The 21,077-nt window shown below is 35.5% G+C and overlaps 2 protein-coding genes across 2 annotated transcripts; both read left to right on the plus strand.

The window, feature by feature from the left end:
• The first annotated feature begins 2,310 nt into the window (after positions 1–2,310).
• On the plus strand, positions 2,311–9,411 carry LOC131156271 (plastid division protein PDV2). Its single transcript, XM_058109813.1, has 2 exons — positions 2,311–2,785; positions 8,574–9,411. Exons 1-2 carry the CDS (start codon positions 2,501–2,503, stop codon positions 9,231–9,233), a joined length of 945 nt encoding a protein of 314 aa, XP_057965796.1. The 5' UTR covers positions 2,311–2,500; the 3' UTR covers positions 9,234–9,411.
• Positions 9,412–15,398: 5,987 nt separating this feature from the next.
• LOC131156273 (non-symbiotic hemoglobin 1) lies at positions 15,399–17,728 on the plus strand. Its single transcript, XM_058109814.1, has 6 exons — positions 15,399–15,870; positions 15,960–16,115; positions 16,201–16,330; positions 16,472–16,586; positions 16,754–16,870; positions 17,305–17,728. The coding sequence occupies exons 1-6, from the start codon at positions 15,810–15,812 to the stop codon at positions 17,440–17,442; spliced, it is 717 nt and encodes a 238-aa protein (XP_057965797.1). The 5' UTR covers positions 15,399–15,809; the 3' UTR covers positions 17,443–17,728.
• The last annotated feature ends 3,349 nt before the right edge of the window (positions 17,729–21,077 follow it).

Raw genomic sequence — 21,077 nt, forward strand, 5'->3', positions numbered from 1 at the left:
ATTCATAATTAGGTTAAGAAACGAATATCTCGCTCTCTTTAAAAAAATTCAAGCCATCTGCAGTTTTTTAGACTTAGTTCATGAACCAGTGCAATAGAACTTTACTTTGACTTATCTTCCCCATGATACAACAATCCGATTTGAATTGTACAACTCTCCCCAATTCTACACAGATGGAAGAGTTCAAAACTCCACTAAGAACACCTTTCTTAAGTTGTTAAACTCTCTATACTCAAATGATAGAATAGTATAATGAAAGTGATTTGAAGAGAATTGTGTGTATAGACTATGTTTAGAGCCAATGCTATAAGGTCTATTTATAGGCATACAAGACCCAAAATCAAGGTACAATTAATATTTTGTATTTATAAAATACAATAACCAAAGATTCGATAAATAGATATCTAACTTGAAAGTATACACCCTTTCCAAAGATTTAATTAAATAGATGTCTATCTCCAAGGTGCATGCCCTTTCCAAAGACTCAATCAAATAGATGTCTATCAAGGTACATGCCCTTTCCAAGATGATTAATAAATTTAAAGGCAAAAGACACTCACCTCCTTTAAGGTTTGCTAAAAAGACAAAAACTTCCCCTAAGGTTTCAAAAAAACCACAAACCTCTCTAGAGGTATAAAAAATGTTAGAGACCTTCTCTAAAGTTTCAAAAATGTCAAATATCTCCTCTGAGGTTTGCCAAAAAGATAGAAACCTTCCCTAAAAGAACTTATTTTTTTGCAAAATATGAGCAGAGATTTGTGTTTTTTTTTGACAAATCTCTGGAGAGGTTCTTGGAATTCTTGAAATTTCAGGGGAGGTTAATGTCTTTTACCCTAAATTTAAATAAACTAATATACACACACACACACACACACACATAAAGTGGTGTTTTAACATGATATCAAAGCCATGGTTGCCAAGAGGCCTTGGGTTCTAGTCTTTTTTATGACATTTAATATTTGTTGGTCAAGAATAATCCTATTCCTTGTAAAGAATGCAGTTTATTTTGTGTTTATCTCTCCAAGGGTAATAAAGCTACACGTGCGGAGCAGTGTTAAGGTTTGTATATATGTCATAAACTTTTGATTTTATTTTTCTAATTTTCAACCATTTAAAAATAAATTTTCATTCTTAATCATATTAATTTGAGATAGAGAGAATGTGAAGGAAAATTAATTCCTATTTTACTTTCTTCTTCGTTCATTTTCTCTCATATAACCTTTGATTTAGGTAGTTAAACTTGGTTGAAACATTTCATTTGGATCTCAAATATATAAAATATTGTGCCGTATGACATTTCATGTCTTAAAAATGTAGATAAATTGTACTAATTGAAAAAGATTTCATGAAACATCATAATCGTCATCACACTACACTCACTATTGATTTTTTGTTTTCTTTTGTTTTTGTGACTAGCCTCGAATATAAGATTCCTTATTTACCACTCCACTATCGAAGTTGTGTCATAGTTTTGCTCTTTCTCGCATAATACCATCATACTAGTTTTTGTGAAATGGTCGATTTGAATGCACAAGACTAATATAATAATTTGGTGAAAAATGACTCATTTTAAAATTTTAGAAGAACATCAATCATGACTTTTAAAACAAAAATATATAGGTAAAACATGTCAAAAAGTTAAAGAATTTTGTAATTAGTATACACTCCCCATAATCCCAATCAATAATTGTCCCTCTAATAATTTTACTTTTAACTTTAATATATCAAAACATTAAATTGCAAAGCATCAAATAATCATTTTATTCCTTTTAAGAATCCTCAAAATAAAATTATCAATCTTATACATCAAAATAAAAATAACCAATAAAAATTATGTACATTTTTCACTCTTTATTGGATTAAATATTTATCCCATCTAGACAGAATATTATTTGCCTCCACGGGCATGACGCGGTGGAAAGACATCAGCACATAAGAAGGAGTAATGGAGGTTCAATTCCAGGTAGATACACTCACAGAGCTAGTAGTACTTGTGGATGGTGAGAATTTACTCTATGAGCTAATGGAGACCGTAGATGGTGAGAGTTCACTTTGTGAGCCAGAGGGATCGTGAATGGTGAGAGTTCTCTATGAGCTAGCGGAGACAGTGGATGGTAATGAAAATGTGTCCCGGGAGTCGAGTTGGCCGAACGTCCAACTGATGCACGGAAATCATGTTTGCATTTCAGACTTTACCTGATCAACGAGACTTAGGGAGAGGACGCTGATTAGTAGGTTTGGTGTTGCACCAGGGGGTCCGAAAGATATATATATATATATATATATATATATAACGGGGCAAAGTAAGTTTTGGCATGTTTTGGGGGAGCGTTGGGAAGGGTGATCGGCCGAGGGTGTACAAGAGTCGCTAATTAAAATTCTTAAGGACCAACTATAAACGCACTGGGGGTTTTCATCTTTTTGGCGGTACTCGGAAGCACCTTCTCTATACACATTTCTCAAAGCAAAAACACAGAACACACACTGCACCCAGACAGATATGGAGGAGGACGAGGGGATAGGGGTGGTCCTGGCTCGAGCCTCCGAGCTCCGATCAAAGATCACCAACTGCCTCCGCAAGGAAACGGCCGCTCCACCCACAACCCACAGTTCAGCGTCACCGGAAGAGGTGCACGAAGCTGATGCAGACGGAGCTACCGACCCATCTCCTTCATGCTCTCGATTTCTGCTCCAAGTCGGTGAAGCAGGCGATGAAGAAGCCGAGAGCCTCTTCAACATTCGGGATGCCCTCGAGTCCCTCGAATCCCAGCTCTCCTCCTTGCAGGTTGGCCCTTACTGTATGTTCTTACATTAGGGTTTGTCGATTTCAAAACTTTAGCTCTGCTTCTGCGTCTGTAGTTACTGTCTCTGATCGGTGTGGTTGTGAAAGTAATTCTTTTAATAGTGTTTGCTGTCAAAGTGTTGAGGTTAAAATATTTGGGTTTTTCTTTTTTGTGTTGTTTTTATTCTTGAAACCCGAAGGATGTATAAAACAATTAGGAGTGAAGCAGAATAGGGATGGATGCACTATTGATAAAAGAAGAAAAAAGGGACGAACTCTATGCGGCGTTCTTGTTGTAGGTCTGGAGTTACAGATATTTATGGCAAAAAAAATGTGCACAAAGCTATGAACCATTTCTATTCTTGTCAAAGATTGGCCAAACTATACATAATACGGTGCATATAAATGGAATTAAATTGATTAATCTGTTTCTAAACGCTAGTCATATAATTTTTATCCCATTCCACCTCTAAACCATTCCATTCCAAACATTTCAGAACATTCATCATCCAAGTCAATGCTCCGCTGGGGTATTAGTAAAAGCATTAGTAAGTGGATCCCTTGTCTGTGATCTAGCATTACTTTGCGAGAGGCTAATCCACTATCTGCTTCAAGCAAAACTGCTGAAATTTGTCTTTGGGTATAATACGAATCTCTATGCCCGCCTTCTTGGGGAGTCTGCCCTTGCCCTATCTACACAGTAGCCCCACTAGGAAACATGAATCAGCCCCACCAAATACAAAAGACATGCACAAAATTTTGTGGGAAGAAAAAAACAGTGCCCAAGTAATTACATTATTAGAGTAAACACCTTTCCTTTAATGTCACTAGTGGCGGAATGACATTAAATAAAAATAATGGAGTAACACTGAATAAATAAAAAAAAAAGCATAAATTTTTAATGAATGCACAGACACATATTTTGTGTGTGTGGGGAGGCAGTCAGTGCGGATTGTAGGTTAAGCAATGAATTTAGTGTAAGATTTATTTGGGGTGAGAAATATAAAGTACAACCCTTGCTAGTTTTCCTGAATCTACTTGGTTCCAAAACCATCATAACTATTAATTACAGCCCCAAATCTGTTTTGGGATTATTATATCTACCCCAACATGTACAAATTAGGGCAGGATGTCATCAACTTGAATCCATTCATATTTGTGTCGCAAAAAATTCACCTGGCTTTTCTTTCCACCAGTTGATTAGCATGCTATCCCATAAATTTTATGATCTACTAGTTGAATGTTTTGTTGACAAAACGAAACAGTTTAGGGTGTAATGGTCTTGGGTCCATCTTAGTTGAGGCATTGTAGGCTTCTGTGCACTGACCTTTCGGGTTTGTCTTATAAAAGGTGCATTCCTTAGTTGTAATCCAAACTGATAGGGAATAGCATGCCCTACCTTCCTTATTTTCAGATGTTGTGACACGTGGACAACCCCCTAATGTCCACAATTCCTTTGTTGATATGTTGACATGTGGAAGATTTCCCGATGTCCGCATCAGTTCATAATTGTTTATAGATTTTGAATGGATTATTTGAAGACTTGTTTTGAATATTTTTCAGTTTGAGAAAGACCCAAGTAAAGATGCGGAAGCAAGTCCATGTTCATGACTCATGTGGGCTCCACACGATTTTTTAGGCCCCCAAACTGTTCCATTGGGCCTCCCTTTGACTTTTGTTTTGTATTTATTTTGTTAGCATGCAAGACAACTTGCTTGCATGCATGTGCATGTATTAGTAAGTTGTGTGTGTTGTAAGTTGTGTTAGTATTTATTATGTTTAGAAAGTTGGAACATTTATTTTGTTAGTACCTTGTAAGAGTAGTTAATGTGTCTAGTAAGTTGGTGTGTTTATTATTTGTGTCTCCCATATTTGTGTGGGAATTGTTAGTTGTTTAATGTCTTTGCCCCATGCTAGCTAAACTTATTAATGCTTTGTCCCCCCATGCTAGCTATATATATACCCCTTCATTATAAGAACTAGGTAAAGAGAGAAAAGTATTGATATTGAAAGGAAATTCCTTTGTTGAAGTTTGTTAAGCTTTGTCCAATCCTTGTGATTGTGTAGTGAGAGGCTACGTTGTTCTCCTCGAAGATTAGGTGGTGAGAGACCACTATTCTATCCAGTGACTCCATCCCTATACCACTTTCACGACTTCCCTCCATCACCCGCACGGCGCCACCAAGTTACACCGAAGACCAACAATCCACCATTCCATTGCAGCATACATATTATACATTTCAAAGTTTGCACGAAGGACTTCAGGAGAGTTCTATCTTGTGTAGAATATCGTTAATTCAACTATCATTTTGATTGGTAAATTCAGCATTCATTTGGATCATTACATACTTACAGCAGTTCCACTTCCCCTCCATTACATTGTTGTGTTTGTCTCGGTGTTTTAAAGCTTGTTCCAAGGAATTTTCTGGCATGGTCTAAGACTTGTGTTGAACAACGTCAAGTCATACAAACAATTCTCTTGGTAATTTTAGTACTTGTGTTTGGATCCTTGCTATATATTGTAAACCCTTGCTTATATTGAAGCCTTTGCATGAAAGCCTAAAATTCCATACTTGAATACCACATTTGAATACATTAACTTCAATATTGATACTTGCTAGTTTAAAATCAATTGTGGGAATATTGCTTGCTAACAATAGAACTTAAATTCTTAAAATTTTGAATAACATTTTTGTTGCATATAATTGATTCCTTTGTGAAAGAACTCTTGGGACTTATTTCTGAACAGCTTGATTTATTGTGTTTATGTTTAGTTAATTGAGTTCTTAAATCAAAGTGTCTTGAGTGTATGTGCTTGTGTGAGGGTTGAAACCGTAGGACTAGGCCACCCTTACCTGTCCTACATCACAAACCCTCCTTATAAGTCCAAAATCTCTTTAGTACACTGTGGGACTGTGACAGACTCTTTTGTCCAATCTCTGATGTTCTTGTCGGCGTGATTTCCCTAGTACACATTCGATGTGAGATCATGACAGGCTCTCTCGTCCGATTTCTGACGTGTTCGTTAGAATCTCATCTCCCTAGCACACATATGATGTGAGACCACAACAGGCTCTCTCGTCCGATCTCTGACATCCTCGTCAGAGTGGGTACACCTCTGTGTAGGATCCAATCACATGATAGTACTCTTAGGGCAGATCCACTCACATGTTTGTAATGCCAGGGTGACTTTGATACCAAATGTAACGGTCTTGAATCCAACTAGTGAGGTATTGTCCGTTTTGATTCATTGCCTCACATTGGTCTCATGGGTCTTTCCTATAAAAGGCATCTCCTTTAGTTGGAACTCAAATCCTCCTTATAAGCCTAAGATCTCCCTAGAACATATCCGACATGGGACCGTGACACAGGAGTATGCAGCCTCATGACTCCAATAAACATGTGGCTGGTGTTGTTTTTGAGTCATGTTACTACATTCATAGTAACTGATTAGGCTTATTATTACCATGAATTTGCATATTGAAGAGAATTTGTTGAGATGGTTTACTTTTTAGTGATGACATGGATAAAGATTTAGGATTCCTGCATATTGGATTCCTAAATATTCATCTACTACTGCATAAATTTGATCAGACAAAAAACTGGCTTTATTAAATTTTCATTTAACAAGACCTCATGAGATTACAAAGCTTCCTGATTTTATCCCAGGCTCTGAATGAGCCAAATTTGGGCCAAGCCCCATGTCACTACTCCAAGTTGGTTCGGGCACTTAGTTTTAAATAGAGGTAGCAAATACCATAGCATAAGCAGAAGCAAGTGTAATGGTTGTGAATTTTGTTCAAGCTCACACAACCTTATGTATGTTGGTATATTTCATTTTTAAGCTTTTAATCCTTCTTAAAAAGATTATGTATTTTATATTCTCTAATCCAACTTACTAACATTATTTAGTAAGGATAATAAATTTTACACTGGTTTTAAACTGCTACAGACAGAAAAAATGTATATTCTTTCTCACATTTCATTAATAATATGTGCGATGAATTAATTAATGAGAACAAAATACATGGTACACCCTGTTTATATATTGGGTATGCAGGAGCTTTGTGCATCGGGCTGTGCTTTTGTTTTTCCAAGAAACAAAAAGTTAAAACAATTTCTGTTATTTTATTAGTCAATGTATAAACTTTTTATAAATCAATGTTTAACATAAGCTTTAAAATCATAATATAATCATAAAACTTATCATTGAAAAAATAAAATACTAACAACTCAAATACAACAAAAACTAGAAAAGTAAAAAAGGTTGAAGTCAAACAATATAGAAAAGAAATATCAAAATAGTAATATCATAAAAAATAAATATATTTTTAACAAAACAATGCTCATATCAAATTTTTAGTTAATGCATATCTTGTGAATACTACCCCCAAAACAAAAGTATTATAATTGTCCTCATCATAATCTTCTTCCCCTCTTTGCATAGTCTGCTGAAGCTGATTTATGAAGAGAACATGAGAAAAATGAGAAGAAAAAGTATAATAATAAAAATAATAAAATTTTTTTCCATTGCTTACACAGCTGCCACTACAGCTGTGATTTTTATTCCCCCTAGCATGTGTGATGGTTCTAGAAACCCAAAATCTGTTAACCTTTTGCATCCACTATTTAAAACCATGTTGTGAGAACTGGTTCAGATCAGATGCCTTAGATCCTCACTCATGAAGTCCTTGCAATTTGTTTTTATAAGTTGATGATGTTGTACACATTGCATTTTCCCTAAACCAATTTAATGCTTGTTTGATCTGCATTATGCTCTAGTAGCTTTATTTGGCTCACTTGTAATTAACAGGAAGCAAATTTGAGCAAAAATGGTGCTCTCCACTAGGTTGATTTCTTATGGTTAGTTGTGGACATGTCCTTATCATCTACGACAAGTCTTTTGCTGCACCAGTCATTTTGTATGTCAAGTTCTTTATCCTATGTTTGGTTCACGAAATGTCTATACCTAAAAATAGATTAGTTACAATTAGTTATACAAAAAATTATGTTGATACCATAAAGCAAATAACAATGTGAAACTTTTTATGAATTTATGATAAGAAATAGATGAGAAATAACTATTCCAAGATTTCACCATAGGAATGTTAACTATTTTCTTATTACATGTTGAATGAAATAATAAGGAATATACATGGAACAACTATTACCTATATTCCGAAAATTTTCACTACATTCCATCTTATTTCCAGGATTAGCTATTCTGCAAACCAAACGAGCCATAGAGTTTGTAGTAGATGCTGTTCCAGGGGAACATCTAGCTGCAAGGCATTCTTTTAAGACTAATCCTGTGTATAAAATATAATACTTGGAAACATGAACCCTAGAATAATTTCTCATGCAACCTTTGGGGTAGGTTTCTTTAAGATCCCTGAGAAGCAGACGCTGTGTGTGTGTGTGTGTGCATGCACGTGAAGAAAGGGGATGTTGGGGGATGGAGAATGATTATGCATATTTGTCGAGCTGTTTTCCTGTCTCTTTTTTCAAGATTGGTACATATACAAAATCTTGATTGGGTCACTCCAAGTCTGGGGGGGATCATTTTCCATGAAGACTTAATAATTGAATGATACACCATTCATTTTTTAGCCCTGAGATGCTAAAAAAATTGCAATCTTTGATAAAAGAAAAATCAAGAAAGGAAGAAGGAAATACAATTAACATCTTTTAGACACCATAATGTGTCTTTGCTGTCTTATCAAACAAGAAAAACATGTTTTCTTGATGAACTGGTTTGGAATTCTTCTCTAATTTCTTTCTTGATGGTCAGGACCTGCAACAGCAGCAACGATATGAAAGGGAAGCTGCCCTAGCTGAGATTGATTACAGCCGAAAGATATTACTAAATAAGCTCAAGGAATACAAAGGTGAGGACTTGGAAGTGATACATGAGGCTTCTGCTTTTGCCAGTGAAACAGTGGAGCACAATAATGATCTGTTGCTTCCACCGTATCCAAGCCGCCCTCCGCAGTCCTTAATGCTAGACAATGGTTTTCTGCCACACTTCTCTTCTGTGCGTAAGTTTGTGCGAAATGGAATCATGAGTGGTGATCCAACAAATGATGCAAAGAAGAGTTCAAGTGAATTGGAGAGCAATGAAATGCAAACTGCATCCAGGAACTTATGGAAAGGATTTGGACATTTTGTTGCCATCACAGCCAAGACAGCGGTTACCCTTGTCGGTGTTGTATCTGTTCTGAACTTGGCTGGTTTTCAGCCTCATCTCAGGACAAGGGATACCCATATCAAGGTTTTGGGCCTATTTCCACAGCCAGCGACTGAAGAGAAGAAGACATCAACAACTGAATGTCCTCCCGGGAAAGTCCTCGTGGTGGAAGATGGGGAAGCTCGATGCCTTGTGAAAGAAAGAGTTGAAATCCCATTCGAGTCCATTCATGCTAAACCGGATGTAAATTATGGGTGTGGATAGAGCTTGAACTTGGGAGGGTGTTTGTTCTCAATTTTCTTTTGTATAACTTGTTCTCTGTGATGTAGCATCATTGAATATTTTTTTCCCTTTTCCAGTCGAAGGTTTCTGGTCATTATGCATTTGTAATTACTGATCTATATGCTGAAAGTTTAATTTGAGTGTTTATATTGAGTGATTAGATTGAGACTAGAATTTTTATTTTTTTTCCTTTGTTCCACATATTCCGAGTTTAATAGTTGAATTGCTTCCTTTTTGAGTTTTGCTCTGTCACAGATCCCTAAAATGGGACTCAAGTAAGGTCTATGTGGCACTCGTTGAGAGCTCCCTCACGAAAAGTCAGCCAAATTTCACATGTTTGAGCCTGCAAGCACGAGCACCAGGTGAGTCTCAATATTCAAGAAAAATAAGGAACAATAGGATATCGCACGAGCAATATATTCTCATACACAAAATAAGACTATAACAATCAGGGATATCACAACCCAAGGCAACGAAACATCATAATGAAAAAAGACTACTTGTATTATTCAAATTCAAGAAAATAACCATACAAACGTTAACACAGATAATCATATATTCATTCTAAATTTTTGGAGAATACAATTATAGCTGTATCTCTCTTTCCCTTTTTCCCATTACATTGTCACTCCCTAACATCCTCCCCCACTCATTTTATCGGCGTCATCGTAGATGTATTGTAGAAGACATTCTCACTTTGCTGATGTTGAAGTTGATGTCATTGTTTTCGAATTTTTGAAATCTTTAATCTTTTGTATGGCATGTTGAAGGTTTCCTGCCTTTTCCTAACTATTCTCTTCTTTGCATAGCCCCAGCCACTGAACCAGATATTATTGTTGTTGACGACCTTCTGCATTGACAACTCTTTCTGCAATTATCCCCTAGACATCTTTGTTTACAGGCTGCCTTGTGGAAATTGTGGATCCCCTTATCTTTTGTCGGTGTGGATCTGCTTCATTTGTGTGGAATGACTTTAAATTGCTTACATGAAACACGTGATGGACTGGATGTCTACGGCTTTTCATCCACTCGAGTTGTTCAAGTCGATAAGATGCATGCCCCACCTTCTCAATCACTCTGATTGGACCTTCGTAACTGCGTAAAAGCCTTTTATCCTTGCCGTGAAGAAATCGAAATGTCATTAGCGGCACTTTTACAAGAACCGGATCTCCAGTTTCAAATTGTTGTGGTCGTCTCCTTTTGTCAGCTCATTTCTTCATGCGCTTCAATGCTTTTTCTAACTGAGTTCGAGTGACTTCGATATTTTGCAACCAATTTTTCGTGAATTGGTATGTTTTCGGGCAATTTCCTTTGAATGGACCATTTAGAGTATATGGGAGAGTTGGTTGTTGACCTGTCACAATCTCAAAAGGGCTTTTATTAGTTGCAGAAGATTTCATAGAGTTAAAATAGAATTGTGTTGTGTCCAGTAAAGTAACCAAATTCTTTTGATTTGAGTTAACAAAATGTCGCAAGTATTCTTCCAATATCCCATTAAAACGTTCGGTTTGACCATCTGTATGTGGGTGGTAGCTGGTGGACAGATTAAAATTTGAGCCCATCAAACGAAATGGTTAACCCCAAAATCCTTCAGTGAATCTGACATCCCTATCACTGATTAGGCTTTCTGGAACACCAAATATTTCACCACATGTTTGAAGAATAGCTGAGTTGTCTTCTCTGTTGAACATAGTTTCAAGACTGGTACGAAAGTTGCATATTTTGAGAACTGGTCAATCACCACCAAAATTGTGTCATACTCCTCTACTTTTGGTAATGAGGAAATGAAGTCCAAAGAGACACTCTCCCATGGCCTAGCAGGAACTAGCAATGACTCCAATAAACCTTAGGTCTTTTTTCTTTCTACCTTGTCTTGTTGATAGATCAAGCAATTTTTGGTATAACTCATCACACCATCTTGCATATTCGGCCAATAGTACCCCTGTGTAATCAAGGCATGAGTTTTTCGCCATCCCGGATGACTAGCCCACAATGTATCATGACACTCTTTTAATAAGGTTTTCCTTAAGTTTCCAGCTTTGGGCACATAGACTCTCCTGCCTTTAGTCATTATTAGTCCATCTTCTACCCAGAATTGTCTTGTCTTCTCTTCTTCTATTAGTTTGCTCAGTGTCTGCGCCTGTTGATCTGTACTTAAATGTTCCTTGATAAGATTCTTCAAAGATAATGTCACCCTACTAGTTGATAAATGACTTATGAGTTTCAATGTTGCCAATTCGGTTTTTCTACTTAAAGCATTGGTCACTTCATTCGTTTTCCCTACTTTGTATTCAAAATCAAAATTAAATTCAACTAGCTTCTCCTCCCAATGGGCTTGTTTTGAAGTTAGTCCAAGTTGATACAAGAAGTGAGTAACTGACACATTATCGGTTTTTACCACAAATTTGGACCCCAAGAGATAGTGCCTTCACACCTGGAGATAGTGTACCACCGCGAGAAGCTCCTTTTCCTGTGCTGTCTAGTTCTGTTCGACACCCGTTAATTTTCTACTTTCAAAAGCAACTGGATACCCTTCCTGCAAAAAAAACTCCCCCTAATACAAAGTCTGAGGCATCTGCTTGTACTTCAAACGACTTTGTCACATTAGGAAGCACAGGATCTCCTACAATCTTTTCCTTTAATTCAACAAACTCTGATTGACACTCTTCTAACCACCCCCATGGTACCCCCTTCCTCAGTAAGTTTGTTAACGATACAACTTTTCTAGAGTACCTTTCTATAAACTTTTGATAGTAGTTGGCTAGGCCCAAAAAAGATCGTAGTTCTTTAACCAATGTAGGTGCTCGCTATTCATTGATGGTTTGTACTTTAGCTAAATCCATCTGATTTGGAACTCTTCAATGATATGCCCCAAGAATTTAATACGCTTTTAAGCGAAAGCACACTTCTCCCCTTTTACATATAACCAATTTTCTCAGAGTTTTTGAAAAACCTTCCGAAGGTGATCTTTATGTTCTTCTAGGGATGCGCTGAAAACCATTATGTCATCAAGGTAAACAACCACAAATTGATCAAGGTAGTCCCGAAAAACCTGATTTATTAAAGAACAAAAGATAGCAAGTGCATTTGTTAGCCCAAAAGGCATGGCAAGGAATTCAAATGCTCCATACCAGGTGACACAAGTGATCTTTGGTTCATCTCCCTCTACAATGCGCACTTGATGATATCCCGATCTCAAGTCCAGTTTAGTGAAATATTTAACTGTACTTAATTGGTAAAAAATATCGACAATCAGTGGAATGGGATACTTGTTGCAAACTGTCACCTTATTAAGAACTCAATAATCTACACACAAATACAAACTACCATCTTATTTCTTCTAAAATAACATTAGGGCCCCAAAAGGTGCTTTTTGAAGGGCAGATGAATCCCGCTGCAATTAAATCATTCAGTTACCTTCTAAGTTCAGCTAACTCAGGTGGCGCCATTCGATAAGGGGCACGTGCTGGAGGCTTTACCCCCGACAAAAGCTCAATTTCGTGGTCAATCTATTGTCGAGGTGGTAAAACCCTAGGTAGCTGTTCTGGGATTACCTTCTTAAACTCTTCTAAAACTTCCTTAATTTCAACTGGATATTTCCCTATTTTTTCATCTTCTAAAACTACTGGTAGAACCACGAAAGAAGGTTCTCCCCTTTTTACTCCCTTCTTGAATTTAAGGGCTGAAAGCAACTTCCTCTCATCAAAATTGTTGTAGGCTGCAGAGACTACACAAGGTGTATTTCCCATTATCACAAGACAATCACCAGCTGGGATCAACATTGAGCATGTCACCTTAAGAAAATCCATCCCCAATACCACATCAAAGTCATCGAGGGGTGCCACGGTGAAATCAACTGTTCCAAACCACGACCCCATTTGGCAGGCTACTTTAGGTGCCACTCCCACCGTGGTTGACGCTTGAGAATTCACTGCTTTTAACTTCCTCACATTCTTATCTACTTGTAATTCTAACCGTTGGGCTTCTGAATCAGCAACGAAATTATGGGTGGCCCCTGTATCAATCATGGCCTTGATTTTCTTTCCATTCAAAAGTAGATCAACGTACATTAATCCCTTCTCCTGAGACTTGTTGGTAACTACTTGGTGTTCTAATGCCCCCAAAAATCTCAAAACTCCCACCATATTCTGTTGTTCTTTTGGGGTTGCTGTCGGGGTTTCAGTTTCCCCTCAAAGGGCCTTTAAAGCATTCAAAGCCTTTCGTTTATGGCACTCTGCCACTCGATGTGGTCCCATACAAAGAAAACATGAGACTGGCACTCGACGCTTTCCACCACCCGTTCGTCCACCCCTCCACTCTCTATTCATGGGCGTTCTTTTATCTTTCCAAGAACAATTTGTCTCCCGGCTTGTCTCTTCCCCCATTTGTGGGCTTATACACTTTATTGGGCCTGGAATCATTATTGGCGGACATAGGGAAACTTCGCTTCCCAGAATTGTCAGAAAAATTATCCAACTGTTCAGCAGCAGCGAGGGCAGAAGAGAGATCACCAACACCTTGCCAGTGCAGTTCATTCTTTGGCCATGTCTTCAAACCCCAAAGGAAATGAAACAGTCTATCCGTTTCAGTCATGTTATGATGTCCAATATCAAGGCCTGATATTCCTGTACATAACTCCTTATTGAGCCGGTTTGTTACAATTCCATTACTTTGCACCTTGCTATGTACTCCACATTTTCCTGATGGAATTGGGTCTTCAACGCCTGTATCAATCCCTCCCAAGTGTTAATGACATACTTATTGTGTTGAATATCATTCCATTTAGTTCTCCACCATAATTTTGCATCCCCAACCAAGTATACGGTTGCCATATTTACCTAGTTCACTTCTAGATCTACTCGTGAGCACATGAAGTAGTGCTCCATATCAATGAAGAAATTATCTAGTTCCTTTGCATCTCGCGTACGCCCAAAACTTTTAGGTTCAGGTACCTTCAATCGAAAACCCTCACTTGGATCTGCAACCGGCCTTCGGGCTAGCTGTGCCACTGCATTCACTTTCACTGTCATCTCTTATAAATCCCTCTGAACCTGGTCCACAACACTTTGGACATTGCCCATCTCCTTCAAATCTTCCTTTAAAGTAGTAATGGACTCCTTAACATCTTCTGCAAGGAAATCAAAATTATTTGTTAGCTCCCGTAAGGAGGCCTCAAGCTTTATTGGCTCTCCCCGTTGGGACGAAAGAGATGACAATATGCCCTCAATATGTTCCAGCCTACTCTCAAAGTCTTCAAACTGCTCGATACTCTTCTGTAAGGCCTCAAGCTCTTTTGGCATTTTCTCCAGGGATTTCACACGTGGAATGAATTTTTCAAGTTCCTTAAGTCTCTCTACAAATTTTGATACCCCATAGAGATTTTCTATGGGGTTTTCTTCAGCGGCCTCAAGCTCTGTTGGCAAGCCTTTCTCCTTTATCAATGTTGCCACCAACCCTTGGAGTTCACAACATGTTGTCTCCAGGGTTACAAGTTTTGTCTCAAGCGCCTCCATGTGCTCCACTTTTCCCTACTTGTTTATCATATTACCACTCATGGTGCTCACACACACTGTACTCTGATACCAACTGTCATGGACCCCAAAATGGGACTTAATTAAGGTCCGTGTGGCATTTGTGGAGAGCTCTCCCTCGACAAGTCAGTCAAATCTCACACGTTCAAGCCTACAAGCACGAGCACCAGGTGAGTCTCAATACTCAAGAAAAACAAAGAATATAGGATATCACACGAGCAATATATTCTCATACACAAAATAAGACTATAACAATTAGGGATATCACAACCCAAGGCAACAAAACACCATAATGAAAAGGACTACTTATATTATTTAAATCCAAAAGAATAACTATACAAACGTTAACACAGATAATCGTATATTCATTTTAAATTCCTAGAGAATACAATTATAGCAGTATCTCTCTCCCTTTTTCCCCATTACATTGTCACTCCCTAACACTTTGCTTATCAGAAAATTTGGAATTGATGAATCTATGAATCCCACGAGGTCATGGTGATCAAAGCATCTAGCAACTATTATGCGTCAGGCATGATGCAGCATGTTTGTACTAATCCCTTTATTCGTGTGGCCATTGGAACCCTCAAGTCACGCCTCTATACGAGGTTCATCTATGTTTTCCTTTTTTGGATGTTTTAGTCTCCTCACTGAATGGCTTGAAAGTCCTATTAAACTGAACCTTTAACTGGTTGCCGAACGAACGGGCTCACCAACCCCCACAGAAACTTTTAGGGGGTAGAAAAATCTGTGGGCGGCCTATTTGTCATCGTTTTGAACTAGTCGTGCCATTACATGATGTTGAATAATGAACCCTCTATACCCAAAATATAATATGGTGTTGGCTCTTCTTAGCCTTCAAAGGGTAATCTAATTTCCGCACAGTGCACATGAACATCAAATTGCAGTGGCTCCACCTTGCCTTGAAAGGTTAATCCAATCTCCTTTTATAGTGCCTTCCTATTGATAAATCAATGTCTCCAAGCTAGCTGTTACTATCAAGCCTCTTGTTCCGCAGCCATAAGCCATGACTCTATTGAAGTTCAACCTTTCTGCATCAAATGCCGGTCCTGTGATCCAATCTAATGGTTAGTATTATGGCATATTGGTATATATTATTCTCCTTCCATCTGCATATTTCCTATTTGATTCTGAATGAACATCTTTCCTTATGCAGCAACTAGAAAAAGTGATGCTGCAGATTTCTCCAGAATTTGTGCATTACATAACCCTAGATCAAAATTCTCGCATCCACAATCTGTAGAACTTTCGTGGGCCAGGAGAGATGGATCTGGGTGTGGACTAGTTTGCAGAAATCCGAGACCCACCACAGGTAAGCTTTCCTTTTTTTTTTTTCTCTCTTAGGGAATTGTAATGGTTGGGTTTACTTCTGTTACTTGTATAATGGTTTTGTATAGACAAAGGAGTGAAGCGGAATGGAAAATTGAAAGTGAGAGCTTTCACAGAAGAGCAGGAAGCTCTAGTTGTCAAACCATGGAGTTCAATGAAGAAAAATGCTGCAGATTTAGGTCTTAAATTATTCCTAAGGTGATATTTTTTCTTCTTTTTTTTTTTTAATGAAAATTTTAATATTATATTTCTTTGATTAAGACTTGGGCCTCGGAATATTGTGTTTTGTTTAGATTATAAATTGTTAAAAATATATTTTGTGTTGGGTTGAATTTGCAGGGCCTTTGAGATCGCGCCATCCGCACAGAAATTGTTCTCATTTTTGAGAGATTCAGATGTTCCCCTGCAACAGAACCCTAAGCTCAAATCCCATGCTATGTCTGTCTTTGTCATGGTTAGTCCATTTTTTATTGGTAAATCCAGGCCAGTGGTCAGCGATGTTCTGGCTGAATTTTAGACCAGACTTAGCTTGTAAGCCGGCCAAAATGTTCAGTCATCAGTGTATGTTTTCTGTGTTCTAAACGAAAACAGCTGATAGATTTAATATGTATTTATCTGCAGACCTGTGAATCAGCTGTGCAGCTTCGTAAGGCCGGAAAAGTAACAGTGAGAGAGTCAAGTCTGAAAGATTTGGGTGCTACTCATTTTAAGTATGGTGTTGTTGATGAACATTTTGAGGTAACAATGTGACTTTTAATTGGCATAGTGCTGGAGTTTGACTGTATGAGCTAAAGTTCGCACGCATTGTTTTAGTGTTGCATTTAAGAACATGGGGTTTGAGCCTTCGATTTGAAATAGTGAAGATTTGAATAAAATGGAAATGAATCTTTGAATAAAATTTATCAAATTTCATACAGTTATAAATCTAAGACTTGGAAACCATGTCCTCATATTTAGGCTTGCACGTTAACTTTTAATGAGTCCCTTGAACCCGCCCTTGCAGCTGGAGCATTGTGGTTAAGCTCAACCTAGTCCAGGCCCTTATTTGTGTTGATTTAGAAAGCAAAAAAATCTTGTGCTGCTCTTTAATGTGAAACGGTTTCTAGTAGGGATTATCAGTTCTACAACTTCTAAATGATTATCAGTTCTACAACTTCTAAATGATTTTGTAGGTCATAAAATATGCATTGTTGGAAACTATCAAGGAAGCAGTTCCAGAAATGTGGTCACCTGAGATGAAGGATGCATGGGGAACAGCTTATGATCAGTTGGCTGCTGCTATCAAGAGTGAAATGAAGCCTGCTTCCTAAATATTTTGGCAATAACACAAATATCTTCTCATAGACAATAAGTCTCAAAGAGTCGTGATATCAGATAAGAAGAAATTTTGAATAATTTTGTTCTTAGTTTCATCTGAACTTTTCACAGCTTACTTGGTTTGTAATCGCTGATTGCCTTTGTTCATCTCTTGTTTGGCCGTAATTTTCTGGTCGGTTATTTTAATGTATCCAAGAGCCATCCCTCAGCTCGTGTTGTACTGCTTGGAGCTGCTTGTTGGCAGGCTCCACTTTTATAGTTTAACTTCACCTTCTGCTATTTTCTTTTTTTGAATTTCCTCTTTGGGGCTTATATTTAGTTTATCCATAAAACGAGTCTGCTGAATTTACCATCAGGGCCGGCTCTTGACAATATGGGGCCCTAGGCGAATAATTTATTCGAGGACCCTTAATATTTTGTTTAATTTTTATTTTTATTTAAAATTAATTTTTTTAACTTTTTGAGATGCAAAATCACTAATTAAAGTTTTATATTCAAGATTTTCAAGTATTAGCTAGTTGTTGGTTATTTAATTTTTGGAAAAATAACTTACGACAAAAACAAAATACTCTATCTAAATCTTTAGAATATATAAGCCATTTTCTATCATGTTTCTCTCCATTTTATTATTATTATTATTATTATTATTATTATTAGATTCTAATTCCATCTCTAGAATTGATTGCTCGTTTTTTGGAGGATTTTCATCTTACTCATTTATATTTTGTTTAGAACTAAAAATAAATTTATCAAGAGCTCCCTTTTGAGATGACACTAATTCTTCTTTTTTTTTTCTTTCTTCGTTTTTCATATCCGGAGTCATATTTTCTCGTTGACATAATTAAATTTCAAAATTAACACTAACTATAAATTGACAAATTATGTAAACAAATAAAAATAAATTTAATAAATATATAGAAATAGTAGATTGAAACAATATAACCTGATTATTATTATTATTATAAATCGATCGGTGAGTAAGACTTTAGAGATATCGGATTCTTGTCGGATACAACGCTATAATCTCAAAGCTTCCAAAATCTAAGAAAAAATAGAAAAAAAAAAAATTCAAAGTGAAAATAATATAAAAATAATATACAAACATTGAAATAAAAATTAGAGTTGATGAAAATTACATAGAATTGGAGACCCGAAGATGATGAACACAATAGTTGGAGCAAAAATCATAGAGAAACCAAGAGATGAGAGAGTGTGAGAGATGAAAAAAAAATTTTAGAGAGACTAAAAGAGAAAGATGGGAATAATAGATTATTTGAAATACAATAAAATTGTTAGTTGAGAAATATAAGACTTGAAAAAATAGAATTAATTTTATTTATTTTATATTTTAAAATATAATTTTATTATTTATTAATTAGTTAGGAAGTCAATTATGGGTATAGAGCATAATAAATAATATTAATATTATTTAATTAAAAAAAATTTGAAACTCAAAAATAATATTATTCAATGGCCTAAAGGTAGGGTCACCCATGTTTACCATACTATGAACTTTTTCATTTTATTCATAAAAAAAGTTCAAATTATGAGAGAAGAACAACAAAAATATTGGCTTTTTTTTAATAAATTATAATAAACACTCTCCATATTTAAAATGAAAGAAGTGATAAATTGAGAATATTTATTAGATAAAAAAAGAAAGATGCAAACACATGCACGTGTGCACACAATTATTAAACGGAGTTTTTTCCAATTTTAATTAAAATTATTTGACAATAGTTCGGATAGAACTTTATTTCTAAATTTGATGCGTCTAAAAAAGCATTGGATAGAGCGTTTTTTATTCAGGGTGAACCTCATTGCCGGCTGACGCGTGGCGGTTAAAAAAATACTATTCCAAGTAGAGTATTTTACTCGCTTGAATCTCATCTTTCTCCTTCCTCTCGGTTTGTAATTTGCAAGAGGAGAGCACAGAGAGTGGAGAGAGCCAAGAGGGGGGACGGGATGGACGGGTGTGACGTCATTTTTGTAGGTAAACGTTGCGTTTGGATTTTACAATTTGTACTTTTTGCGAGAAGGTACAAGTAAACGTTAGGAAAATAGTATATAAGGAACGAAAATTAGGTATGTTTTCCCACAACAAGTTGTTTAAACATAGTTATTGTAGTTTGCAATTTGAGTTGAGATTCTGAAATTTGAATTGAAATTTTTATTAGTCTGTAGTAAAAATCGGTATTTTGTATCTTAAATTTTGTGTTTGATATCATGTAATTATACTATATTATTTGTGTGTTTTTTTCTTTTATTTACAACAACATGCTTGTTTGTGCTTTGAATTTTTAATTTTTGCAGTCAATTTTTTAAGAAGAATCAAAATTTTTGTTTTTTAGTTATGATTTAATATTCAAAATAGATTTTTTGTGTTGAATTATTCAATTTAATACACAATTATTAACTGTAATTGAAATAAAATGACAAATTAATTGAAAAGTAATTAAAATAAAAATATTAAATAGATTTGTAAGCTTTTTTAAATTTTGAAAGAAGTACTTAATCATTCCAAAAGTTACTTTTGTGTTCAATATCATTGAATTATATTATATCATTTGTATTTTTTATCCTTTATTTTTGTTACAACAACATGCTTGTTCGTGTTTTGAATTTTTTATTTTTGTAGTCAGATTGTTAAGAAGAATCAAAATATATGGTTTTTAGTTGTTATGTTTTAATATTCAAAATTGATTTTTGTGTATTAAATTATTCAATTTTATACTCAATTACTAACTATAATTGAAATAAAATGACAAATTAAATGTAAAATAATTAACATAAAAATATCAAACAACATGTTTGTTTGTGTTTTTATTTTATTTTTATTTTTGCAGTCAATTTTTTTAATAAGAATTAAAATTTATTGCTTTTAGTTGTTATGCTTTAATATTCAAAATTAATTTTTTGTGTTAAATTATTCAATTTTATACTCAATTAGTAACTATAATTGAAATAAAATGACAAATTAATTGTAAAATAATTAAAATAAATATATTGAATAACATGTTTGTTTGTGTTTTTAATTATTTATTTTTGCAGTATATAAATTTTTGTATAAATACAGAAAACGTAATAATTGTCATATATTATATACTTAACCATAAAATTATGTATTTATTGAATGGTGTGTGTCTACCATGTTCTGTCCTATTATTTTTGGAATTGCTATGACTTGTAGACTTGAAAGAATAGAGAATAAAATTTAATAAATTGTTAGGGAATTACTTAGTTTGAGTTATGAATCAAAAAAACTGTACAAGTAATCAAATATATTTTTCATGACGCATTTAATGTTTTTTTTTTTTTTGAAGTATGAAAAGAGAGTACGATGTCAATTTATATATTAAATCTATAAAAAAAAAATATTATTTTGATTTATTGCAAGACTAAAGCTATTTGATGTACTAGAATTAAATGAAAAATAAATTTATTGTTGGGACTAGGAGTATTGATTGTTGATTTAAATTATTAATACTATTAGTAGTTAAATCAACAAATTCAATTAAGGATTTCTAACTAATGGAATCATCCTTATTTTCACACAATAAGTTCATCTCAATTATGCCTAATTGACAACAATTATAAGAATGTTCATATGTAAGACGATAGATAATTA

This window comes from Malania oleifera, chromosome 5 (assembly GCF_029873635.1).
Source record: "Malania oleifera isolate guangnan ecotype guangnan chromosome 5, ASM2987363v1, whole genome shotgun sequence".
Classification (NCBI taxonomy): domain Eukaryota; kingdom Viridiplantae; phylum Streptophyta; class Magnoliopsida; order Santalales; family Ximeniaceae; genus Malania; species Malania oleifera.

What these genes read in the sequence shown, in the direction of transcription:
- LOC131156271 (XM_058109813.1), top strand. Translation starts at nt 2,501, where the DNA reads ATGGAGGAGGACGAGGGGATAGGGGTGGTCCTGGCTCGAGCCTCCGAG. An exon ending in CCCAGCTCTCCTCCTTGCAG is followed by an intron (nt 2,786 to 8,573) that starts GTTGGCCCTTAC and finishes CTTGATGGTCAG; the next exon opens with GACCTGCAACAGCAGCAACG.
- LOC131156273 (XM_058109814.1), top strand. Translation starts at nt 15,810, where the DNA reads ATGACTCTATTGAAGTTCAACCTTTCTGCATCAAATGCCGGTCCTGTG. An exon ending in AAATCCGAGACCCACCACAG is followed by an intron (nt 16,116 to 16,200) that starts GTAAGCTTTCCT and finishes GGTTTTGTATAG; the next exon opens with ACAAAGGAGTGAAGCGGAAT. An exon ending in TTGTTGATGAACATTTTGAG is followed by an intron (nt 16,871 to 17,304) that starts GTAACAATGTGA and finishes ATGATTTTGTAG; the next exon opens with GTCATAAAATATGCATTGTT.